Source organism: Penicillium verhagenii, assembly GCF_028828195.1.
Source record: "Penicillium verhagenii strain IBT 33310 chromosome Unknown utg000004l_segment0_segment0, whole genome shotgun sequence".
In the NCBI taxonomy this organism is placed as follows: domain Eukaryota; kingdom Fungi; phylum Ascomycota; class Eurotiomycetes; order Eurotiales; family Aspergillaceae; genus Penicillium; species Penicillium verhagenii.
Window position 1 is genome coordinate 923567 of NW_026643168.1, and position 26053 is coordinate 949619.

The 26053-nt window shown below is 49.7% G+C and overlaps 7 protein-coding genes across 7 annotated transcripts; 4 read left to right on the top strand and 3 right to left on the bottom strand.

The window, feature by feature from the left end:
• Positions 1–199: 199 nt before the first annotated feature.
• On the bottom strand, positions 200–3452 carry N7466_003271 (mannose-ethanolamine phosphotransferase GPI13; the record flags this gene model as incomplete). Its single annotated transcript, XM_057162668.1, has 2 exons — positions 200–3194; positions 3286–3452. 2 exons carry the CDS (start codon positions 3450–3452, stop codon positions 200–202), a joined length of 3162 nt encoding a protein of 1053 aa, XP_057023783.1.
• Positions 3453–4734: 1282 nt separating this feature from the next.
• N7466_003272 (uncharacterized protein) lies at positions 4735–5268 on the bottom strand (the record flags this gene model as incomplete). The annotated part of the gene is made up of 1 exon (XM_057162669.1): positions 4735–5268. One exon carries the CDS (start codon positions 5266–5268, stop codon positions 4735–4737), a length of 534 nt encoding a protein of 177 aa, XP_057023784.1.
• A 6379-nt stretch (positions 5269–11647) lies between these two features.
• Positions 11648–14558, top strand: N7466_003273 (mRNA-binding protein PUF3; the record flags this gene model as incomplete). The annotated part of the gene is made up of 2 exons (XM_057162670.1): positions 11648–14084; positions 14155–14558. The coding sequence occupies 2 exons, from the start codon at positions 11648–11650 to the stop codon at positions 14556–14558; spliced, it is 2841 nt and encodes a 946-aa protein (XP_057023785.1).
• Positions 14559–15889: 1331 nt separating this feature from the next.
• Positions 15890–16561, top strand: cwc21 (U2-type spliceosomal complex subunit CWC21; the record flags this gene model as incomplete). The annotated part of the gene is made up of 1 exon (XM_057162671.1): positions 15890–16561. The coding sequence occupies one exon, from the start codon at positions 15890–15892 to the stop codon at positions 16559–16561; it is 672 nt and encodes a 223-aa protein (XP_057023786.1).
• Positions 16562–16934: 373 nt separating this feature from the next.
• On the bottom strand, positions 16935–20601 carry N7466_003275 (ATP-dependent RNA helicase ECM16; the record flags this gene model as incomplete). Its single annotated transcript, XM_057162672.1, has 2 exons — positions 16935–20348; positions 20398–20601. The coding sequence occupies 2 exons, from the start codon at positions 20599–20601 to the stop codon at positions 16935–16937; spliced, it is 3618 nt and encodes a 1205-aa protein (XP_057023787.1).
• A 216-nt stretch (positions 20602–20817) lies between these two features.
• On the top strand, positions 20818–21332 carry N7466_003276 (uncharacterized protein; the record flags this gene model as incomplete). Its single annotated transcript, XM_057162673.1, has 2 exons — positions 20818–20985; positions 21036–21332. 2 exons carry the CDS (start codon positions 20818–20820, stop codon positions 21330–21332), a joined length of 465 nt encoding a protein of 154 aa, XP_057023788.1.
• A 2018-nt stretch (positions 21333–23350) lies between these two features.
• N7466_003277 (GMC family oxidoreductase) lies at positions 23351–25803 on the top strand (the record flags this gene model as incomplete). Its single annotated transcript, XM_057162674.1, has 9 exons — positions 23351–23493; positions 23547–23700; positions 23751–24004; positions 24074–24117; positions 24170–24846; positions 24905–25190; positions 25248–25373; positions 25429–25613; positions 25672–25803. The coding sequence occupies 9 exons, from the start codon at positions 23351–23353 to the stop codon at positions 25801–25803; spliced, it is 2001 nt and encodes a 666-aa protein (XP_057023789.1).
• Between the last annotated feature and the right edge of the window lie 250 nt (positions 25804–26053).

Sequence of the window (26053 nt, forward strand, 5' to 3'; positions counted from 1 at the left end):
TTTAAAGTGCATATATTACATGTAAAATTTTAGACAAGACAAGGTGAGAAGGGAGAGAAGGGTAAAGGAGGGACGGGTGGGGAATGGCCTTGGGTGTACCTAAGGTGGACACGGTAGTTGGGGAGATGCAGTAGTAGGATAGGGTAGGGTAAGGTAGGGTGATATAGTAGTAAATACAAGGATGCCGATCCGAATCACCTCACCAGCCGAAGATCTCGCCGACGCTGACGGTGCTGAAGCGCACGCCCGGAACAGCAAAGACCAGCAGGACGACATCAATGACGCCTAGCACGACGGCGCCCATCATGAAACGGGGGCTGAAGATACGGTAGAGCATCAGGTGGCGGCGGAGATGGCCCGCCCACATTGTCGTGGCGAGGTTGATAGTAGCCAGGTAGAGGATGTGAGTTGAGACGGCCTGGATAACGTCCGAAAGAAGCTTTGTAGCCGGTTTGGGGGATTTTGTGGAAGGGTCTGAAGAAGAGACACGGTCGTGGGTTTGGAGGGGTCGTTTCCAGAGGACGGTTAGGGGGACGGCGAGGGCGGCGAGGATCTGGGCGCCGAAGGTGTTTAGGATGACTAGGAGGGGGGACCAGGGGTATTGGATTGTGGAGAGGGGGATGAAGGCTGTTTCCCATTGGATGCTGCTTAGGGTGGCTTGGTGGCCTGTTTTGAAGAAGTAGAAAGAGCCCAGGACGCCGAGGATGACGGGGCCGATGGAGGAGTTGGTGAGAGTTAGGGCGTTTGTGTCGAGGATCTCGAGGAGGGAGAGTATTTGCCAGAGGAGGAGGGCGATTGCGCCTTGGCCCATTGGCTTGGACATGAGGATGATGGCGAGGGCGAAGTTTAGGACCATGAAGAAGAAGCGTGTGCCGTACATGTTGCCGAAGCCGAGCACGGTCACGGTTGTTCGGGGTTTCTGCTCCTGGCCGACGATATAGGGGACTGGCGGTGCGTTCGGGTCTTCTTGGGGTTGGCTCACGCTGATGCTGACGCAGGGCTTGGCGTAGACGAATGCAGCTGTGCCTGCGGCGAAGGCTAGTGCAAGGACTACTTGGGCCAGGAAGACACGGAGTGACTTGAGGGTTTCCTTGCTCAGTGGGAGCCATTCGCCATCGTCGGCACCTTCAAGCACCCAGAATACCGAGGTGATCAGAAGACCGAGGCGGAAAGCGAAGCCAATCCACAGGGTAGCATTATCTTCGTATGACTTGGAGCCAATGTAGAAGGACCGCACGACGCTGGGAAGGAAGAGCATGACGGCGAAGGGAATGATTAGCTGCCAAGGAGCAGAGATGGAAGAAGTCGAAGAAGAGTAGTAGGTAGAGCGGCAGAACGGCATTTGCTCCTCGCGGCAAAGACGAGAGAAGGACGCAACACGGCCTAGAATAACGAACAAAAGCGAATGGTAAACACCCAGAACGCGGTCGGGGGTAGATTTCTGGCGCATGGACGAGATACCAGCGCACACACCAAAGGTTGTGAGGAAGAAGAGCAGGATTTCATCTTCCCAGATGGTATAAGAGTTCGAGGCAAATCCAAGAGACTGAGAGACGGTGAAGAAGAAAGCAAGCCATCCCCACATGCCAGTGGGAAGCGGTACGGTCAACTGCGCCGACTCCCTAAGCAGAGCGAGGAGCCCGCCCACCATGCTTCCGCTGGCAGCCACCAAAACAGCTAGGTCAATCGCAGTCATCTCAGTGAGACCAGTCACAGCCAAAGCCAAGCCGGCTACAGCACCCACGCCTGATCCAATGCCAACAAAGGACAGGAGACGGGAAGTGAGTTCAGTCCGGTCTGCCTTCATGCCACGGGCATACAGAACCAGCAAAGAAATGCCACCAAACAGAAGCACAACACCTTGAATCATGCTGAAGGCATCAAAGCGAGCCCAGAGTCCACGGCAGATATCCAGAGTGTGTCGCTGATACTTGCGGTAAAGGTCGTAACTAGCACGAATGGCAGCGGACTTGGAAGTGAAGCCCTTGGAGGAAGATTTCCACTCTGCCTCCGCCGCAGACCAGAGATCAAACGATTCCACATCATCACCTGCACCACGAGCAATGGCGTATTCGTGCTGGTATCTCTTGATCTGTGCCGCTGTCAACCTATTGACAGCCAACAAATTGGCCCAATCATTGCCACTCGATCCAGCAAAGGCCTCCTCGATGGGAGAACCCAAGTTGTTGAATGGGATCGGCATTCCAAGGAGCAGAGACAGGGTTGGAACAAGGTCGATTTGAGGAACTGGGCGCTCACGAGCGTGCTTTGGTGGGAGCAAGCTTTCCTTGCTCGTGCGTCCGAAGATTCCCCGCTTAGAGTACATCCACAAAGCCGCTTCGACTTCGTCGTCTGACTCGCCGCCGTGGTCGCCCTTGATATCCATTCCGTGGTCACCCATGACGACAAGAAGGGTATTGTCATCCAATGCGGCGATGATGTTGCGGATTACTTGGTCCATCTCCTGGAGCTTACTAGCCATGGCGGCATGGTTAGGTCCATAGCGGTGGCCTGCGTGATCAACACCGAGGTAGTGTCCAAAGATCACATCCCACTTGCTCTGGTTCTCGGAACGGAGAAGCGGGAAGAGGTGCTCATTGACGCCGTTGTCAACGGTGTGCAAGTCCCACACGTTGAACGAGTCATACGGGTGAGTGAGGTTCTCATCAAAGTACCCTGGGAACAATGACTGCCAAGTATCGTCGCCTAGCTGGACAAGTGTCTTTCCAGCGCCGTGCAACTGGGCAACCAAGTTGTCCTCATCAATGGCTGTTCCGGCGAAGTTGGAGCCCGCATCGATGAAAGTAGGTAGAGTGCCGGTGGTGAGACCCTTCAGTCGTTGCAAGGTTGTTGTCGGTGGGTCCGCAATGAAGGGCAACAAGAACGCATTGGCGGGGTTCTTGACAGCCGTCTCATACAGGACGGGAATGTTATCGTGGAAAACGTGGGCCTCAGCACTCTCGTCATCGGAAACAAAGGGCACGGTGAAGTCGTATCGGAGAGCGTCAATAATGATGACAACAGCCTTGTCGAAGGATTTGCCATGCCAGCACCCGTCTCCATTTTTGTTTCCAGCGACTTGGTTGTTTGAGCTTTCAAATGGAAGAACTTCACATGACGATTTGTTGTCCAGTACCATTCGCGTAAGAAGGAAGCCCTTGGTGAAGAAGTAGATACCGGCGAGATGCAAGAACCTAAAGCACGCAAGCAAACCAACATCAGCGATTATTCACCTCGAAGCATAAAGAATTGCACAGATCTCCACTGCATTCCACAATTACTCACAGTATCCATGCTAATACTCCCAGCACACCAAGATGCTTGGTCTTAAACTCCGACTCAAGCTCCAAGGCCTTGAAATCCGGCCCACCACCTTGTTTTCCCTTGGCAGAGGACTTGGATCCGGCAGGGGGTGCATTACCCCCTGAAGGACCCGCTGGTTTTGGCGCCATTTTCAACAGCAATGCGGACTAGCGACAGTCCACAAAATGGCGATGAGGCGTCTCCGGGGACGATTGGGTTGCGGCGCGATATGCAGGAGGCCGGCGGGCGCTCGGGACGGGGATAAAGGTAGGCACGGGCGCAGGTCGACTCGATTGTATAGGGAAGCCGAGAACAAGCACGGGTTTCAGACACTTGACCCGCCTTCAGAACGGCCGAGCTCAGTTAAAAGGGGGGAGCGCGAGGGAATGAGCGCGATGGATTGGAATAAGAAGGCGGTTTGAGGTTGCCCCTGTCTGTGCTCTGTTGGCGAGCGGCTTCCCGGGATGAAGGCTCTAGTAGCTGCACATTTCTCGTACAGGCAGAAGTTCTCAAACAGGATTGCTGAAAGGAACGTCTTGGAGGGGTTAGAGGCTAAGGGATATGCGAATTTCTGATGCCGCGGAAGCGGCGGGTTGGGGAGAGCTTCGGATCGGCATTTCTGATTGGCCGCTGGGGCTTTAAGTGGATTACACACAAAACAACGAATATGTCTACTTCGTAACTGGTTGAAATATAAACTCATTTGTTCAAGTATGGATTGTAACGACTTGCCTAGATGTAGGGAAAGTTAGGAGGACTAAATACATACATTATCCAGCTGCCGGAAGTACCAATAAGGTACAAGAAAGTAAGGAAGACTGGCGGGTCTGAAAAAATAAGGGGAAAAGAAAATAGACGCCGCCTTTGAAAAAGGTGTAGATGAAGAGAAAAGAAGAAAGAAAAAATCCAAAAAAAAAAGTATCAAAAAGATTGCCATACGTCTTTCAAAACACCCTAGGAACGTGACAGGGTTGAAGATAACATAGATCGCAGGAATGAAACGCCAGGAAAAGAAAGAAAAATCATTGAAAACTCTCCAAAGAAATAAGCGGCAGGCCCTCACTATACACAATCCAGCTCTCAAAAAAGCTCTCCAAAGGGAAAAGAACAGTATGATAATCTTGTAGGATCAAAGTTCAGCCTCGGGGAGTAGTTGCTTGTATTGCTTGGTAGTAAAACAAGCAACGAAACGGGTCAAAGTATGTGCAAAGCCACTGATGATTGGGGGGGCATGGTCGAGAAGTAATAGGTATATGGAAATAGAATAGGGATGAAAAAAAGAGGTTCGCCAAGATGCTCGTCATGCTTTTGGGTCGTTGAAGAGAAAAGGGTGCGTGATGACGGGCGGGAATTGTCATTTGTCAACAACGAAAGGATGAGACAATTGGTCGCAGGTGAGGTTGTGAGATTCGCCCGGGTGATTTCATCACTTTAAGAGTAGTGGTCTGTCTTCTCCTTCAGTCCACCCATGCGCTCGAGATCGAGGGACTGGAAGCGACCGGTATCATTGGATTGGTACGGGGGCAGATCCTCATGACACGGTTCGAGGCCGATGCTGCCGGCATCACTGATGCGTACGACAACCATGCGACCAGACTGGCGCTTGCCAGACGCGTCTTCCTCTTCGGGGAAAGTAATACGAATCTCAGGGACGGGACTGGGTGGGGGGCTGTCGGAGTTCTCCATCAAGCTTCGCTTTTCGTCATACACGAGTACCGAGTCGGTCTTGTTGGTGGTAATAGTTAAGCGGCGGGAGCGAGGGGGAGCTTGACCATTGTGAACGGGGAGGAGGGAGTCTTGCTGGGCCTGGCGTTTGCGGCGGATGATGAGGAGACCACCGACGAGGGCGAGGGCAATCAAGATCAACACGAGGAGGGCGATCAGCAGATCGACCATGGGCGTGGAGAGGCCATCGTTATTGCTGTTGTTATCCCGGGAAACGATTCTGGGGATAATATTGATCATTTTGTTGGTAGGTTTTTCGGATTGTCGGAGGTCGATATTGTCGATATTGTCGATTGCTGATATGAGGCTGGTTGATGGCTCGAGAGAGGTGAATATCGAGGCGTTGTTGTGGCTGTCGACAAAGTGATCGACGTAGTTGGATTCCAAAGAGTGTGGCGGATATGATCCGTGGGAGAAAGAGATCGTAGGAATGAGCACTCGAATACGCTAGTCGCGGACAAGTCGGAAGGTCGAGGCTGTTCGGGGAAAAAAAAAGAATGAGGGGGTCGTAGGAAAAAGGAGTACCTTGGACCGTGAAAGAATGGATGGCAGCACAGCTGAAAGAGTGAAGCTGACACTTGCTCAGAGGAGAGAATGGAGGGGAAGAGAGGGATGGTTGGAGAATGGAGGAGGAAAGGGGAAAAAAGGAAAAGGGAGGTTAGGTTGCACTAGTGCGCTCAAGCCTAGACCGTAACTTGCCAACTCCTCTTTATTTTTGGACTTTGGGGGCTTTTGGGACTTTGTCCGTTGGCCCTAGACTCATCATGGTCTAGTCGATTGAATGGGGCTTGAGTTTGTCGTGTATTGACTTGGATCATCCAATGACAGACGAACCGTTCCTGGGCGAGCGGCAGAGGTGCAGCTGACAACGCAATCTAACTGGTCAATGAATGTGATTGGATCCACCTAACTATGCCTTTCTGTTTGGTTTTTTCCTTTTTCTTCGCATTGTGGTTCCCCCCTGCACTATCGAATCACACGAGGCAATCTCGATTTGACGATGATGAGATGCGCATGACCTTCATATATTAGAGTATATAGTTTTTTATTTCATATAATAGGCGCCTCAGCACTCAATATGGAAAAATATCTATTAGTGGAGCCTGTATGTAAGCTGATGATGCAATTGCGTTTCCTACCAAAAAGGGAAATCCAAAAACAAGATTTTAGTCACACACGAGCAATGAACTTTGGCGTTCTAGAAGTCAGGCCTTTTTTTTGCCCTTGGTGGGTCAAAATGAAAAGTGAATCAAAATAAACATCCTTCATGCCAACTCCAGTAAACATAAACAACACATTTGAAACAATCATGAATGGCGGAGATTACTTGTCTCAGGTCTATGCAAGTTACCCGCTTGTTCTTTGAAATGAATACATGTCAAACGCGGCAAACTCAAGCTAATTTCAAGGTTTCCGGGGTAGATTCAGTCATGCATTTGTTTCCAACTGGAGCTTCTGCATGATTGTTGCCGTGTATGTAGAACTGCCCTAGGGCCGACCCTTATTCATCAGCCACCAAAACAATAGGTTTTTCTAGATTTCGTCAAGAGGGGAGATTTTAATATATCCATGAATGTTCCCCATTTTTTTCTATCATGTATATATACACACTACCAAATATATTCAACATTGAAAGGTTCTAAGCCAAATTGACGTTTGTATCATGTTCATTATATATTCCCCGTCCAGTGACCGCGGCTTCCAACGTTCAGTTTTGGTATCTGGGCACCATCTCTAACAAACATTTGAATGTTTGAACGTTCATGGTTGGCAGCATCCATATCTTATCAATGTATAAAATACAATCATGGATCCAGTCACCTTAATTTTCTTCGAGCATATATTGTGACATGTCTCTGCATGTGCTCAGTCCAGATGTCGGCATGCGTTCTCGGTAGCTCCCAAGGTCCCATAATCGTACCTGAGAGCCTCGGGTACCCGCAGGGAGCAGTCCTCATTCAATGTTCAATGTTGGTGCTGATTCGGGCTCATTGCAAATACCTACATGTATCTGAAGACATACATGCCTACTATATGTAGACGGGTACTATCAGTTGACCAAAGTACAAAGTAAATCCAGGTGTCCGAAGGGATACACACTACCTGACATGTGGATATATATCACTGTAAATTTAGATACTCCCACCCACTCCTTAATTCAAGCTTAATCAAGATCTGGGATCTTTACGTATACAAAATGTATATCTCAACTTGGAAACATTGAATTCAAAAGTGTTCGAACATCCATTGATGGGCCTCATCGGGTTTTATAGTAGACAATATATAGGTACGGCCTCAGGTGCTTGGAACATTTGAACAGCCCCGGAGTCAACTCACGCGACAACTTTGAAAAATGTGTGAATCATCCCGAATTGATCAATTACAGGACTTGAAGGGTCAAATGTTGATAATTGTAAGTAAGTTTAACCAGCACTATGCTTGGAACATTAATCGACATCTGGACTTGAGATTCCATAATACTAGTGGATCGGAACGAACTGAGAACTATGCATGTGCCCATGTGTACAGGAATTGGAATGGACAACGTCCACGGGTGGCCTTGGAAATGGTTACTCGATCACACCCAAGAAACACAATTGAGACATCCAGATGTTGTCCCTGCAACATCGATGATGCATGTGTAGAGATAATAAGATGCCCAGGTCTACATAAATGCCATATAATGTTTAAAGACTTGTGTAGATTTGATAACACCATGTATTAAAAACAATTGTCGACTTCGGCTGTGTTGTTTATTTTCAGCTTGTATTATGATCTGAAACGCAACAAAGAATTTTAATATTTGCAAGTTAAACAAAACCTATGGTATACCCTATCTCCGACCTCCGACAAACCCGTTGAACTCCGGGACAAGCCAGCTTTTATAAACCATCCCCATCACAAGAACATTTGAATATGACAAATCACCAAAAATCAATAAACCAACGTCAGAACAACACTCAAACCCCATACCAAAAAAGAATCCTTACTAGTAATCATTACTAAAAGCCAGGAACACTGCCAAAATCACCTGCAGCCCATGAACCAAGCCCACCCCATAATCAAAAAGCATATTATCCGCCCAACGCCTCCCGTCAGGCCTCTACCCAGGCCCTACCAAGGCCGAACACCCCAACATTGAATATATTATACATACCCAGCTCCTCCCTACCGCGATAGCCCCCCAAAACCCTGGAAACACACGGTCGCCTCGGAGAAGAAGAGAGGGGGATCTCCACACGGAACCCGCACGTCCCCGAGCTGCAAGGAAAAAAGGAAAAAAAGGGAAAAGTTCCTCCCCTCGACTCAACCAAATCAATACCAATACCCAGTCCCAGATCAGATCCGGGGAAGATCGATGGATTCCTGCGAGTGATAGTCTGACGGCTTGTGTGTGACCCGGTTCACCCCCTGTGCTAGGACTCCGGTGTGCGTTTCCTTGCTCGACGAAGACTGTATTACTTGACTTCGGTCATGTCTCGGGCTTGTTGGAAACCCGCCGAGCTGGAGGGCTCCAGGGAGGTTGGAGGGTTTGGAACGGTGTTTTATTTACTTTTGGCGGTGGTGTGTACGATGGGTTTGGGGTCGGACGCTGGGATTTGCTAAATACAAATACTTTGTCTGGTCTACGGGGGGTTGATTGGGATACTAGTAATGAATCATGAAATCAGACATGTTTAGAGGACGGTTGGGTTGTTTAGATAGTCAATAGTAAATAATGGACGTAGGTTTAGAGCTAGAGGGGGGTTGTTACTATCCAGGGCATCTTGATCCATTTCTTGATCAAATGTGATGCAGAAGCAAGGGGCTGAGTCTACATTCACGGGCCCCAGCCGTAATTGATGACCGAGCACACTATTGTGAGACTCGCATGGACACCATTGTTCAGTGAACTGAAGTCGGGGAATTTTTTTTTTTTTAATTCTTTGGTCATTCCTCCTTGCGATGATGCTGCTGGGTGTACCGTTAGCTTGGTGTCGGAGTTTGGGGGGCAAAATAGACTATTTGAATTAAAGAATATTGTAGCGAAAAAAAATCATCAAGGGACTTGAATGTTGCGGATCCGAGTCGATCCATGTCCAAGGCCCCCATTGGGGTTTTGACTGGGCGGAGATCAGAAAGGAGCCAGCGAGACTCCGGGCCTGGAATGGGAGGTAAATCCACAGTTAGACTGGTGGCGGTCCTTGGATCTTGGGATTTTGGGTTATCTAACATTCAAGAATGTTCTTTTATGTCGGGAAGTTGAATCATCAATTAAATGTTAGTAGTGATGATGGACCGAATCCGATGATATTCTGGATAATTTCTTTGGGGAGTAGTACATACTAGGATGGGGGTCGTGTGTGTGTCTTGATCAGATCCATCATCCAGGCTAGGGTCCTGGACTAAGTGGAGCCGATCGGAGTATGTTTTACGGGGAATTGATTTATCATTTGATGATACTATTCTTATCTGTCAGTATGGGGGTCATGGCCTCCATGCAGGGTTTCGCGTTGAGCTTTCGTTTCTGTATTCAATGTTTGTACAAGCACTTGAGGTATAAAGAACCGGAATTGCCGGTTACGCAAAGGGTGGTGAACGTGGTTAGTACGTGGCCTATTGACCCTGAACCCGAAAGTCCATGACCATGGATTTCGAACAGTATATCAGGGACTATCAAGGGAACTGGATAGGAACTATTGCCCGAAACGAAGGTGACATCAGGCTTTCACGTAGAGTTGGTTATATATGGGGAATCAGATGTAGAATCAAGCTTGAGTTTGCTGTCCGTCTGGCGATTGCGAAATCTAGGCCATGGATATGGCGGTCAGGGGGGGGGATTAGGCAGAGCACCAACTTATTTGGGCGGTTTTTTTTTTCTGTTTCTTTTTTTTTTCAATGTTTCTTGAAAGAGTTTCAGTGAGGAAAGGTAGAGAAGGGACAATGAGGAAGCCAAATGTTGATAGGATATCGCTCTCATCGTGATCAGTGGACTTATAAGAATTTAAGGTATGTGGAGAGTTCATAGAAGGCCCGTGAAGTGCGGAAAGATCCAGTGATCGGCTGTAAAATTACGCTGTGGTAATACCTGTATTTAGTGGCGTTCAAGCAACAAGAGGGGAGCAAGTGGTACTTGGTCAATATGCTAATTAAATATGGCAAGACTAAGTACTAAAGCGCAGTGAGTTGTATCTAAACATTTTGGCTGGACCACCTAGTACCGGTAATTTCAGGAGATCTGCCACGAATTTCAATCGTCCAGATAGCGATACATAACAGTGTTGATTTCTACATGTATCAACTGCAAGTTTTCCACCCAAGTTCAAAACGTTTCTCAACTGCGCGCTCCCTCTTCTTTTCCCCGACAACTTCGCGGGCTCGAGTCGCTCTACAGTAGCGTCGCGAACGAATTATAACACCATTATACCTAGTATTTATTCTTCGAGTTCCTTTCCGATTTCTCTTCCTTCTTCAACCCTCTCTCTATCTCCGAACCCACCCCATCCAAACCCACACCGAGCTCTCACCGCAAGTCAAACTTGAAAATTTTCGAAAACCTGGGCGCTGTACGCAAGCGCTGTGTACGACAGTTGGCAGCTACTTCAGGATATTCATTCCACCAACTGACCCACCAGGTCCCGTCTTTTTTGCGCTCGGTCGCGCATTCCACAGCTTTTCAAAACCAATTTTTTTCCCTTCTCCAAGCCGGATCGCATCGTCCGGCCCCCTCGAGCGCGAAATCGCAAACCTGCCTCCCACCCAATCTATCCATCCCTCCCGCGAATCCGCCTATTTCTCCTCCCCCCCCTTGCGCAATCCCCAGCCCAGGGTTCAAACCCAGGTCTGCCATTCTTGGGGATCTGCCTCTCTCCACAAAGGCACATGAGGACGATCGGCAAGCTGGGAGATTCCTTGCACGGAGCAGAGTAACCTCGCGCGTACCGACTTCAATTCTCTGATCCCGCCTACCAATCTGCTGCAGTTGCAAACGAAGGGTGAAAAGGAATACCGTTGACTTCTTTCTTGATTCTTTGTCGCCTTGCATCTTCTCTTGAACTTGTTCGGCCGTTCCCGCATTTCTGACTTGACGTTGGAAATCCGTCGCCCTTCATATCTCTCGCCCTTCTCTCCTTGGGATACGGTTCAATCCACATACACCACCTTTCTCCCACCTGCCTCAAATTACAAATCTGTGACTTGTACATTGCCAAGGGTTTGTGGTTTCTCAGCTCCTTCAAGGGACACCACAACCTACCTGTCGTTTTTTTTTTCAAGGTCACAACGCATTCGATCATCTTGAGTGAGTTCATCCTTCGCAACCCTACACCTTGGCTGGGGAGCTTCATCCTGGCGTTCGGTCAAGACCCCTGCCCCGCGACTTGGTCTTCATTGCTAACAAGGGTGTTCAACCATCAACAGACTTAAAGTTCATCGTGTGCGCCGTTCCCACCGACGCTTGCGATTTCAGAGCTCAACAAGCTCGCACTTAGCATTTTCCACAATCTGCATCACAAGTCCGACTCAATTCAATACACTAGCGTCGGTCACGCTTCAGATCCCGGATAAACGCAAAGGATCACATATCCCCAATCCTCGCAGAGGTTTCCCAAAAGACTATCCGTCTTTCCCCATTCCTGGAATGGCTGCAATGGCGGCGAACCCATCCAACGTACACAACGTAAGCAGCAGTGGCGATATCGAGGGCTCTGGTCAGACATTGACAGCTCCGCAGGCACGTGCGAATCGAGGTTCCAGCATGACTTCCGGAATGAACAATGACCGCTCTCGCGGATCCAGCAACTCCCACGGTAACAATGGCGTGGGATCAGGATTTGGAGCTGGAAGAGCCAGCTGGAGTGGAAATATCTGGGGTGATTCAAACCTAGGTGGTGGTTTCGCTGATGGTATGTCCGATGCGCTGGACCGTGAACTAGGGCTGATCAAAAATGCAGAACAACAAATCGGCGATCAAGTCTATGAAGCCAAGTCCGGCTCCGGTTCTTTGCTATCGACATCCGAGTCGGACAACTGGTCGGGTCGCCCGAACCTGCCATGGAGCACCGTCAACACCCAGATGATGCTCAACCAAAACCGCGGCACTTCCACATCTTCCACCTCCCCAATCCAGACGCGCGCCAATGATAGAAGTGCGCCCCTTATGAATGACGCCGCGGATCAATCTTACTTTGCTCTGCCTAGGAATGCCATTCCAAACACCTCCCACACTACTAACCTGGCCCACCCCGCAAACAGCCGATCCTACCTGGATTCTGGATCTGAAGGCGTTTCTCCCTCCCGTGACGGCATCACTTTCGGTGGATTCCCCGCCCTTCGAAACGGTGATGGGCGCCGACAGATGAGCTCTGGCGGTCTGAGTGGCAGTCCGGTCGGAGCTTCATTCCCTGTAAAGGCTGGATACACCGGCGGAATGGAGGGACAGCGGTCTGACGACATGTCAACTTCTATCGGCATGTCTCTGTCAGGTCTTCCCGACGGTGTGTCCCCGCCTCAGAACCGCAGTGGCAACCAGTCGCACATCTCCCACAACTCCGCCTCCTACGCTCAACGACCTGCACACTCCGCCAATCCCTCATTCTACTCCGACAACCAGGCTATGGATAGTCGATATGCCGGTAACTCGGTTGATCTGTCCCAGCAGATCGGTCAAATGCAGCTCCGTGATGATGGATATGGTGCTCAGGGAAACGCCCAGCGACCTCAATTCGTGCCTCATTCCTCATTTGACGGCTCAATGCCTCGGGCCCGGTACCATGAGGAGGGTTACCAGACGGTGTCCCGCCTTAACGCTGAAGCCGCGGAGTTGCGCCTCCAGTTCCAGTCTCGCCGCGATATTCCAACAAATTCCACTTCTGATTACGCGAGAATCGATAGCCCCATCTACGGTATTGATACTGGCAGCCAGTACAGAAACCCTGGTCAGCGTATGCCTGATAGCCAGGTTGCTGCTCTCCAGCATCGCCTCCGGATGGATGATGATCTTGCTCAGTCTCCTGGTCCTCGCATGCATATGCAAAATTACGACTATGCCAACTATCACAACGCTGTTCGAATGAATGCCCTTCAGGGAATGTACCCCGGTCACCAGCTTGGTGGCATCGGTGGTGCGGCATCAGTTGCGGGTCGCAATCAACGTGAACAAGATCCCACCATGGTCAATCGCAGCGCTCTGCTGGAAGAATTCCGAGCCAATAGCAAGGGCAATAAACGCTACGAGCTTAAGGACATCTACAACCACATTGTTGAGTTCAGTGGAGACCAGCATGGATCGCGCTTCATCCAGCAGAAGCTGGAGACTGCCAACAGCGACGAGAAAGAGCAGGTTTTCCGTGAGATCCAGCCCAACTGCTTGCAACTGATGACTGATGTGTTCGGCAATTACGTTGTGCAAAAGCTATTCGAGCATGGTAATCAAACCCAAAAGAAGGTCCTCGCCAACTTGATGCGAGGCCATGTTCTAGCTCTCTCTACTCAGATGTACGGATGCCGTGTTGTGCAGAAAGCCCTCGAGCACATTCTCACCGACCAGCAAGCCGCTATGGTCAAGGAGCTTGAGGCGAGTGTCCTCAAGTGTGTCCGCGACCAAAATGGCAACCACGTTATCCAGAAGGCCATTGAACGCGTCCCATCTCAGTACATTCAGTTCATTATCAATGCCTTCCGCGGACAGGTGAACCGACTTGCCGCACACCCATACGGATGTCGTGTTATCCAGCGGATGCTCGAGCACTGTCAAGAGGTAGACCGTCAGTCTATCCTCGCTGAGCTTCACAACTGTACCTCCACCCTTATCCCTGACCAGTTCGGCAACTACGTCATTCAGCATGTGATTGAGAATGGAGATGAAGTCGATCGAAACAGCATGGTTAGTGTCGTTGAGTCGTCGCTCTTGGCTTACTCCAAGCACAAGTTTGCTAGCAATGTCGTCGAGAAGAGCATTGAGTTTGGCGAGCCAGTCCAGTCTCGCCGCATCGTCAAGACTCTCATCTCTGCCAATGAGCGCGGAGAGAGCCCTCTTCTTGGCTTGATGCGAGACCAATATGGCAACTACGTCATCCGTAAGTAACTCCCTTGTTCATCTTGTTCTAACTTTCCTCATTCTTTATTTCCATACTAACTTTTTCACAGAGAAGGTTCTCGGACAGCTGAAGGGCGCTGAGCGCGAGGCTCTTATCGTGGAGATCAAGCCGCTTCTCAGCCAACTCAAAAAGTTCAGCTATGGCAAACAAATTGTTGCCATTGAAAAGCTCATCTATGACGCCCCACACACATCTACAACTCCCCCTCACTCTGTCAAGTCTTCCCCTCAGCCGACGTCGCGCTCGATTTCCACACAGGAACCACCCCACGGATTTGCTGCCACCGCTCCGCCAACCCCTCCACCCATTGACAACACCACCTCTCAAACCTCTGTCGATGCTGATCTCGAGTCCAAGGGTCTTGCTCAGACCACCGTATCGTCCCTTTCGTCAAGCCCCGCGACTAGTAACACTGGTGTTCCCGTCCCGGTTGATGTGGACACTGTCCACTAATTCATTGCATAATTTATTTTGCTGATGGCCAACATATTTCTTTTTAACGCTGAACTGTGAACCTAGTGATTTCTGCTTTATCTAATATCGGCGCATACATACAGGGGGACCGGCGGGATATATGAGTACCAAACGTCTATGTGTTTTCCCCTTTTTACCATGGCTGCAGGCGCAAGGATAGGGCTCCATTTTGTTTATCTTATGTCCATTTATTTCCCCTCATGTTGATTCTCGGGACCCTCCTTCCATCTCAATACCTTTTCTTTTCTTGTGTGATCTTTCGATCTGATCTCTCATGTTGTTTATTCTTCCCCCCCTCTTTGGGTGCCTTTTTTTGGGTTCCTTTCTTTAGGTTCCTTTTTTTGGGGGTACCTTTCTTCGGGTCTTATTTCATTTTCTTTTCTATTTTTTCTTCTTTCCTTTTCTTTTCTTAGCGGTGTATTTCTTTCCTCTACTCGTATCTCATTTGCTACAGTGCTGTGATTCCGAGTAGCTCTCGTGGTGGTCCAGAGGATTGAGTCTCCGGGAAATTTTCTTCTCACGGCGTCAGTGTGTTTAACGGGGGCATCGGATATTCGCTCTTCAACGATCTTCAGCATATGACATGGGAAAATCGAAATCGGTTCTGAAATGGAAATACGGGAGAGAGACAACCTCTTTGCATGGCACGGTCCTTTTGTTGTTGTTTTTTCAGATTGTCTTGTTATCTTTTTTCTTCTTATGTTTATGTCTCTTCTTCAAGGTCTATTATTTTTTATGTCTTCCCTCTGAAGGGTCATCTCATCTTTATCAGAGATGCACAACATATCGGTTGTGGGATTTGCTATCTATCTATGTTCGTGAGGTGTACAGTGGGCACTTTCATGTGAAGTGTTGCTTGTACCTGCACTGATATGTCGATATACCTTGCTTGTGGCTGATGTACCCAATATAAATAATCTGACAGCCCGAAGTTACCCAATAGGCGAGTAATTGTAGACAGCAAAGCAAAGCAAAGTAAATAAACCGTAGCTTGCTCCCTACTGCCCATCCATCGACATCACAAAGGAGGCGGTAAGCGCACGCAGTAAACTACAGTTAGTCCACACCAACCCCGATAAGACCACGTGACAGATAAGCACTATCAAACGCGCTCCACCGCAATATTCTCAAGCTCACCTACCTCAGTACCTTCAAGTTGGTTCGCAAGCCCAGCAGCCAAACCACCCTAAACCCCAAACTAGCACAAACCAAGCGCCCACACCTTATAAACCGGGCAAACCAACCCCCACACACCAAACCCAAACCCAAACCTAAACTCCAATCTCAACAAAACCACACCCCACACCAAAATGTCCTCCAACGTCGGCCTGACCACGCCCCGCGGAAGCGGCACATCAGGCTACGTGCAGCGCAACAACGCCTTCATAAAGCCGCGCAGCACAGGCACCGGCGCCCCCTACCCACCCCTCTCCGGCGCAAACGGCACAGACTACGGATTCAAGCAGCGTGTCCCGGACAAGCAGATTCTCGAGCACGACCGGCGCCGCGCAATCGAGGTCAAGGTGATGGAGGAGCGGGAGCGGCTGGAGGAGGAGAACGAGGTTATTGAGGAGGAGGAAGCGAAGCTGGCCAAAAACAAAAACAAAAACAAAAACAAAGAGGCCAATGCCGAGGGCGAGGAGAATGCGGAGAATGAGGACGGCCGGAAAGTCCTTTCGGAGGAGGAGATCGATGCGCGATGCGAGGTGCTGAGGCAGAGGTTGGTGCGGGAGATGGAGGATTCGAGTGCGGGGGGTCATCGGCCGGGCCCGATTCGGGGCGGGAGGAAGTGGGATGGGGATGGGAATGGAAAGGACCAGCGCCGGTTTAAGGCTTATCAGGTTCATGAGCTTGCTGAGGCGAAGATTGAGGAGAGTGAGCGGTTGCGGAGGGCGTTGGGTATTCGGGAGGATAGGGAGACGGGCGCTATTAGTAGTACCCGGGACAGGAGGCCGCGGGATAGTAGGGATTCGAGGGATTAAGTCGGGTGGATGGGATGTGATTTGGTGGGAGATGGTACTAGTAGTTTGTTGGGTTTTGGGTTCTTTCTTGTTTTGTTAATGAGTTCAATGGGTGTTGGCGTTTGTTTTTTGGTATGTACTAATGTATGGTATGTACTTCCTTACTGTTGATAGATAGGCTGGGATTCCTGTCTTATAAATAGTACTGCTTTACTGTACTAATGGTCAAGTTGGAATGGAACGATTTGAATAAAATTTCCATGCTGGATACTGAAGATAAAGATACAAGATGCAACCAATGCGCGTTGGATATCATAATCTCGTCTATACAAAACGACAACAAAAAACAACTATTTTGACAAAATGGTCTAGATGGCTGACACAAATGCTCAGCTCAAGCCACGAACTTCTCAATAACCCAACCCTCCTTAGCATCCTTCCTCTGCACAACCTTCTTCGCAGGCAAAGGCCACCCAGTACCACCGGCATCACCAACCATAGACGGAATAACCCAGCAAGCTCTGCGCTGCGGAATACCCTCCAGCGTCTCAGTCTTACCAATCGGCTTCCCATACTCAACAAGCGGCGTATCATGCGCCAGCGCAGAAAGCTGCAAGCCACTCGGCGCAACAAGCGGGAACATCCTAATCTTCGGCACCTGGTCCGCCACGACAGTGGCAGCCTGCGACTGCTGCAGATGCGAGTAGATGATGTACTGCGGCATCTCCTTAGGGCTCAGCTTAGCCATGATAGAGGACGGGTGGATGTAGACGGCGCGCTGGGCGAGATCGTCCATGGGGCCCTCACGCGAGCGGAACAGCGTGAGATAGGGGACGTCGATGGCGCGGCGGGATGCGCGCGTGTTCTCGGGGGGCACGGGGGCGAGGTCTGCGCGGATAGCGACGTGGTCGATGAAGCCTGCTGTGACGATTTGTTTCAGGGCCTTGATTTGCTTTGCGGAGGGCTCGGGGAGACGCGGCTCGTAGGCGGGGATTAGGCCTGGGTTGTTGGCGCGCACGATGTCGGACAGTTGGCGGCGGAGCTGGCTCGCTTCTTTGAAGGCCTTTGCGCGGAGGAACATTTGTTCGCTGAAGGCGTCGCCGTCGGTGGCGTAGGCGTAGGCGCAGGTTGCGGAGAGGAACTTGAGCGCGTCGGATGTGTCGTCGTGCTTGCTTAGGAGGCGTTGGACGCGGTTGTAGTTCTTGACGCGCTGTTCGCGCTCTGTGTCTTCTATGCGGTCGAGGTTTGTGTAGACGGGCTTTCTGTCGTCTTCGTCGCTGTCGCTGTCGCTGTTGTTGTTTTCCTTAGCCTTGGGTTTCGGCGCGAAGGCTGTAGGGTCGACTTCGTTTTGGGAGACGAAGAGGTCGCCGACTGCGAGCGCGGATACGAGGGCAATAACATATGGCATGCAGCCGTGCTGGTGGCCGATGTATAACATTTTGCCGAAGCGGGGGGAGAGAGGGTATGTTGCGAGACGACGGCCGATCTGGGTGACTTGGCCGTCTGGGGAGAGGGCGCCCAGATTCCGGAGGAGCTTCTCTGCCTTGACGAGACCTTGACGGCTTGGGGGTGTGGGGAATGGGAAGTTGATCACGTTGTGTAGGCCCATGCTCTTCATCTGTAGAACGACTCCTTCGATGGGAGTGCGTAGAATCTCGGGAGCAGTGTACTCCTCGAAATCGGCTTCATACACAGCTGAAGAGTACAGGCGGTAACAGTGACCAGGGCCTGTTCGACCGGCACGACCGGATCTTTGGCTTGCACTGGCTTTGCTGATCCAGCCAATCTGGAAGCTCTGAACACCAGTGAAAAGATCGAACTGCTTGTCCTTGGCTCGACCGCAGTCAAAGACATACTTGATACCAGGGATTGTAAGAGATGTCTCAGCAACGTTAGTTGCGAGAATAATAAGACGTGAGCCTTCTGGTGGCGCCTCGAAGACCCTCATTTGTTCTTTTGTGGGAAGTTGAGAGTACAGGGGCAAGACGTGGACCTTGGTAGAAGAGTCCATGGCATCCTCGCCAAGGTCAAAGCCTTCGTCGTCCTCTGCATCATCTAGTCCGGTGATATCAAGATCACTGTCATCGTCATAACCGTTGTCATGAATTTCAGTGCCGCCAAGTTCCATATCTTCTGCCTCCAAAGGCGCATCATTGGCTGTGAATTGCACCTTGGCTTGTGTGGTATCCAACCGCTCTGTAGGCTTGAAGGCCTGCTTCAGTCGCTTGGAGAGCTGTCGAATCTCATTCTGTCCAGTCAAGAACACGAGCATTCCACCGGGTGGGAGTTTGCGGTGACCTCGAGAGACCTTGCGGAAAGCCTCTTCGACGTAATCACGGTGTGTGCGACGGGAGAAGTGTACAGTGACTGGATACTGCCGACCTTCTGCCTGAACCAGAGGAGGAGGTCCTTGACGGAACAAGCTTGCATTTTCAGTGAAATCTGAGATTCGAAGTGTGGCAGACATGATAACGACCTTCAATGGCTTGACGGTCGGATCTTCCTCGCTCATTGACTTACGCAAGTCTGTGATACGGCTGACCATTCCAATAAGGATATCGGTGTTGACACTGCGTTCGTGGGCTTCATCAATGATGATGACGGAATATTTGCGCAGAGCAAAATCATCCGCGATCTCACGGAGAAGAATACCATCAGTCATGAATTTGATGGCTGTCTTCTTAGAAACAGTTGTTTCAAACCGAATCTGATACGAAACCTGATCCGAGTACTGGCCAAGTTCTTGAGCGACACGATTCGCCATACTGACGGCAGCGACTCGACGAGGCTGTGTAACACCAATCAAGCCTGGGTTGGGACTGTCTGGATTACCGAAGCCGGATTCGAAGAGGAATTGAGGAAGCTGGGTTGTCTTTCCGGAACCAGTAGCACCCCAAATGACGATCGTAGAGTTGTTGTGAATGGCTTCCATAATCTTCTGCTCTTCACCGACCACTGGCAGACCCATGCGGGCAGTTTGAATCTCCTCCGAGCGCTCCACTGCGACGCTAAAAGCTTGTCGGTTAGGTTTTCCAAGAGTCACCTGGAGCTCTGCAGGAAGAGGGTCCTCCTCATCAACGGTGTTTCTTGGCTCTTTTCTCGGAGGGGCGAATGCTTGTTGTGATTGATCGTGGATGATCGGACCGTCAGTTGGCTTGAAACCAACAGCCTCGTTAATTTGTTGTACAGCCCATGTCTTGAAAGCTGATTCCCTGGGCCGAATTTTCCTCTCAGTTCCATCATCTTCATCTTCATCGTCGTCATCATCCTCTTCATCCTCTTCGTCCTCGTCTGAATCTTCAGAGGATTCATCTTCATCGTCTTCTTCCGAGTCATCCTCGATATCGTCCTCCGAAACATCCTCCTTATCGCCCTCTTCCATCTCAGAATCCTCATCTCCAGAACCAAAACCTTCCCATTCGGGCTCCTTCACCGGCGCGACGGGTACAGGAGCGGATTTAGCGGTGCGCTTCCGTTTCGTATAGACTGGGAATCCATCGGGTCCAAGATCGAGGGGACGCTTCAATCCACTTCCGACAGGAGCTAGGGGTTGTTGAGGCTTGGGCGCAGCCACCGGATCTGTCGTAGGATCGGAAGCCTTAAGGTCGGCGTCGGAATCGTCGGTATCGTATCCAGAGAAATCAGTTGGCGCTTTGCCAACCTTGACCACCGGCTCGTTGTCTCTTTGCGGTCGCTTCCGTTGTCCCAATTCTCTTGAGCTCTGTAGGTTGGATGTATCCGCCTTCGCATTCGCTTTGGCAAGTTTCTTGATGAGTTCGAGGTTCTCTTCTTTCTTCAATTTGTTTTCCTATGACATTGTTAGCGATGCGGTCACAAGGTCGAAGGCTTGCACATACAATGTATTTATCCAATCGCTTCTGCTTCTTGGAGGAAACATTGGTATGTTGGTCTCTTAGTTCAGCACGTAATTTCTCTCGCTTTGCCTCCTTCTCATCTTTGGAGACGGGCGCTAGCTCCGCGACATTGGTGTCCACCGACTGAGCAGGCTCTTGCTGCCGGTGCTTCTGCTTTCGCAGACGTGGGACAAACTTGGGCGGCATCCTTTCCGACCCTGTCTCTAAACAAGAGATGCCAATTTAAGTAATGTGTCTGGTCCGAGCTGTTACACGGCTTCGCAAAAAAAAATTGAGGACGGTCAGATGGCGGTGTGATACTGCCGGACAAAGGTGTGGGGCGCGACCGACCGCCTTTTGGGGGAGCAAAGCATCAACACGCGACGACTCCCTTGTGGAATCAGTACCAAAAACAAAATCACCATGGCTTCAATGGAAGATTTGCTACAGGGTTCAATGAACCTTCCATTCCCAGCCCCCACAAAACAAGTTGCGGGGCTGGTCGACGGGGTCAAAACTGATGTCATTGTCATGAATTTCAGCGATAAGATTATGGTTACCATCTCGCAAGAGGGTCGACTCGCACATTGGGTTTGTCTATGTGTTCCGGTATGATGTGAATAATACTGATAATATTACAGCTACATGTACCACTTGGAAACCCAAACCCTGGAACTGATGGCATGCACACATTCTCCGAGGGCGCAGATGATGGTCTATTACCCCTCAGTGGATTGACAGCAACATCTCTTCTTGGAGGTCATGCACCAGGCCAAGATACCATCGGTCAACTGTTGGCTCGCCAAATTGGCACTGCTATCGCAACCAAATCTCCCGCCGAGCAGCGTTTGCTTGTTGTTGGCTTAGGACTGGGCAAGCTGGCCTCTGATCGCGATTCCTTCTTCGCAATCATCGACCTTGTCTTGCAATGTATCTGAGGATGCAACTTATGAAAAACAAAATTCGCAATGCAAATTATACAATCCCCACGAAATGAAATGAATTTCTACCCGTTGTTTGATACCTGCAAACTCTCCGAGACATGTCCGGCCGTGCGTCTTGGCCACGAATCCTTCCCCAAAAAGTACAAGACGATACCCATGCTGCAATGAAGCAAACTTGGCTTTCTCCACGACCTGTCAGAATAGAAAATCCGGGGATGCCATTTCGTTTCAATCTGTTCAAACATTCTTGTAGAAGCTGCGGGGATGAAGCGGGGAAAGTGGAGTGGCAACCCCATGGTCCCTATGCCTAGAAATCACTGGAAGTGTCAGATTGGAGCTGCCAATTAAGACCCTGCCACCAGACTGGTCTGGAGCTCTCCCCAGACCAACGTGCATTGGCGCCGGCATGTTCCTTGAATTTCGGCCGAACCAAGCTGTGGAGGAAAACCTAGAATTCATGTGGGGCTGGACTGTATGTTGTCATGGATACTGAGTCAATTTAGTCGGCCACTGGGGCAAAGTGCATAAATGACCAGATCGAATTGTTTATGCCGGTCTCAAGTAAAAGGACAACAATTACTGGGCATAACAAGTAAACTGACCAGACCTTTCTTGTCACAATTGGGGTGACTATTTTTGCCCAACATTGAACGGTTCTCCAGGGCTGTCTACTTCCAAACATTGAAGTACTCCAAAGTTATACAAGCTATGTGTGCAGTCGTATCGTCAGGTGGATTATCCCAGGGCTGAATGTAGTGCGCCAGGCTACGTCCCCCACACCGAAGGATCCGTGGATCTCCCCACAAAAGGCGGGGAACCGTGTCCATTTTGGAATTGATCAGATATGGTAGATCATTGGCTAAATTTAATCCTGCACTGGACTTTGGCCATGACCATATTACCCACCAATGGAATCAAAGAAGTCGGGTAAATCACTGTATTTGACCTTCACCATGACCGGCTAACGGCCGCGGGAGTGAGCAGCCGAGAACTCAATTTCCTCAAAACAGCCTCTAGACCGGGCCTAGGGAGCTATTTTGTAAGTACGTATATTAACGCGAGCGCGTTTCATATAATCTTATGTAGAAGTCCAAATTGTTAAGAGCTCTATAGACGAAGAATAGACATTGTTTTGGTCTGTCTTTACTATCAAAGCAACCAAGCGATATGTAATATGCCGATCACCCATGAGTTCCTTGCGGTAAAATGCTTGCATTAGGAAGTTGAAAGATCAATTTTGCGAGATTTTTAAGAAAAAAACTCCAAATAGAGGTACTGTGACTTTACCCCGATTCATGCTGAATTACGCCTTCTCCAAGTCCATCCTGCATGCGCAGGCTTATGCTTTCGAAGAGCAGCTGGCATAAAGCAAATCCCGATGCCTTACAATAGACATAGCGAATGGCACATCAGAGCCCCACAATACGTATATCAAATCCTTTTCCAAAACCGAAATTCATATATCAAGCTTAATGGGGATTCTTTGGAGTTATCCGGGATTTCGTCGGATATACAAAATGTACAAGGATGAAGCCGCATTCGTACAGGCAAATTGAAATTTGCACTTGATACCTTTGTAGATATTGAGAATAGCGTCTTTAATAGATTTGAACGCACTAGTGTTATTTTCTCTCAATATGGCATATTGAACGGAATTAGAGAAGCAAATGTACAATAGTCGAAGAAGGCAGGCAGAATAAATCGCCCCAACCAGATCAAAGACCTGAACACTTCTGCAATTCACTCATCTGACCAAGATTGGTCTCTGATATCTTACTTTGAGCATGATACACTCAAATTAACTCCGCACGCGGGGTCAAGCCAACCAGCCATTCCAAAAGCTATCGTTCTCCGAGCCTGTCAAAGGTACCACCAGATGGTCCCCGCACAAAATCACCAAAACGGGCTTATTGCTCAACACATAAAAGGCTCCAGAAATCCCCTCAAAACAAACAGCCAGCTCTTTCTACTGACCTACTATTGGCATTGAGCTGCATTGGAGGTCTGTAGCTATGACCATCCCGGAAGAAGTTGATATCATCATTTGCGGTGGCGGCAGTGCAGGATGTGTTCCTGCTGGCCGCCTCGCCAATCTTGACCACAATCTGTCGGTTCTTCTCATTGAAGGAGGAGAAGACAACCTTAACAATCCTTGGTATGTTCTGAAAGTTCAGTGTGTTGGAATAATGTTAGTACTCACAGAAGTAGGGTCTACCGTCCTGGGATCTACCCCGTCAATATGAAACTTGACTCGAAGACGGCATCATTCTATCACTCCCGGCCATCGGAGCATTTGGATGGTCGTAAAGCTATTGTGCCTTGCGCCAACATTCTCGGAGGAGGTAGCTCCATCAACTTCATGGTATGTTCTCAAATCTCGCGGTATATATTGATTAATGCTGAGCTTTCAAGATGTACACCAGAGCGTCGGCCTCGGACTACGATGACTTCCAAGCTGAAGGGTGGAAAACTGAGCAGTTGCTCCCTCTCATGAAGAAGTATGAGACTTATCAACGCGCTTCCTCCAATCGAGACTTGCATGGCTTTGAGGGTCCCATTAAGGTTTCCTTTGGAAACTACACCTACCCCATCGCGCAAGACTTTTTACGGGCTACTGAATCTCAAGGAATTCCAACCACTGATGATCTTCAGGACTTGACAACCGGGTATGCATTTAACACATCTTCTAACCTTTCTTCATAAAATCTGCTAACTGAATCTCGTATTCTATATAGCCATGGAGCTGAGCATTGGCTAAAATGGATCAATCGCGATACTGGTAAGTTTTGTGTCTTTCCAAAAATATGTTTCCAGTTCTGATGAAGACAAAGGCCGCAGAAGTGACGCAGCACACGCCTACGTCCACAGCACCAGATCCAGACACTCCAACCTTCACCTGAAATGCAACACAAAAGTGGACAGAATCATCATCGAAGACGGCCGCGCCGTGGGAGTCGTCACCATGTCCACAAAGCCCCTAGACGGCGGCGAGCCAGTGCGCAGAATTTTCAGAGCCCGAAAGCAAATAATACTGAGCTGCGGCACTCTCAGCTCCCCCCTAGTCCTGCAGCGCTCCGGAGTCGGCGACCCCGAGAAACTGCGCCAAGCAGGCGTCAAGCCTCTAGTGAATCTACCCGGCGTTGGCCGGAACTTCCAAGATCACTACCTCTTTTTCTCAGGCTATCGCGCGAAGCCCGAAACAGAGAGCTTCGACGACTTCCTCCGAGGAGACCCTGCAGTTCAGAAAAAGGTCTTCGAGGAGTGGAACCTGAAGGGGACGGGTCCACTAGCCACGAATGGAATTGAGGCGGGCGTTAAGATTCGACCCACGGCACAAGAACTGAATGAGATGAAGAAGTGGCCGACACCCGAATTCGGAAGCGGGTGGGACTCCTACTTTAAAAATAAGCCTGACAAGCCTGTTATGCATTATGCGGTTATCTCGGGCTGGTTCGGTGACCATATGCTCATGCCCCCGGGCAAGTTCTTCACCATGTTCCATTTCCTGGTAGGTGACTCCAATCCATGGAAACAAAATAAACATAATCTAATGAAAATGCTATCAGGAATACCCCTTCTCCCGTGGGTCTACCCATATCAAGTCCGCGGATCCATATGAGGAACCGGACTTCGATACTGGGTTCATGAGCGACAAGCGGGACATGGCTCCTATGGTCTGGGGCTATATCAAGTCTCGTGAGACTGCGCGTCGGATGGGTGCCTATGCTGGTGAAGTGACCTCCATGCACCCCCACTTCGCCTACAACTCTGCCGCGCGGGCCCGGGATCTAGATCTTGCGACCACAAAGGCGTATGCTGGTCCGAATCATATTTCCGCCGGCATTCAGCATGGTGAGAGACCTTCCCTTTTCATTTTCTTGCAAATACCCAGACTAATGATGGTTTCAGGTTCATGGTCGGAGCCCTTGCAGCCTGGGAACCCGGCTTCCGCATCAAGCTTGAACTCGAACAGACACGAGGCCCGGGACCCGATTAATTATTCAAAGGAGGATATCCAGCATATCGAGACATGGGGTAGGTCTTTCCAGTATAGAAGTGTCACCTCTAGACGTCATGCTAATATTTACAGTCAAACGCCACGTTGAAACGACCTGGCATTCGCTCGGAACCTGTAGCATGGCTCCGCGCGAGGGCAGCGCTATCGCCCCGCATGGAGGCGTTGTTGATGAGCGCCTGAATGTCCATGGAGTCAAGGGACTCAAGGTCTGCGACTTGTCGATCTGTCCAGACAATGTGGGCTGCAATACCTTCAGCGTAAGCTCTCACAATCCATTAGTTTATTCCGTGATAGACGAACTGACGTTTCTGATAGACTGCTCTTCTTATTGGTGAGAAATGCGCCATGTTGGTCGCGGAAGATCTTGGTTACTCTGGCGATGCTTTGAAGATGGACGTGCCTACCTACCATGCACCGGGTGAATTTGCCAATCTCTCGCGATTGTAAATATGACAAGGATTTCTATTTATGGATATTGAGAATCGATGGAATTTTGCGTATTCCTCTTCATGCCGCTCGGCTCAAGGCTTTATGTTAGCGACAGTATTGAAACAGCCAAGAAGAAGTAGAAGACTAGCGTCTGAATACTAATTGGTGTCGGAAACAAGTGACAATTTTGTTCGTTGATTGTGATTTTTACTCGACGTTAAGGATCGCTAGGAATGAAATTTAATCATTTTGAACCTTTAACATCAAT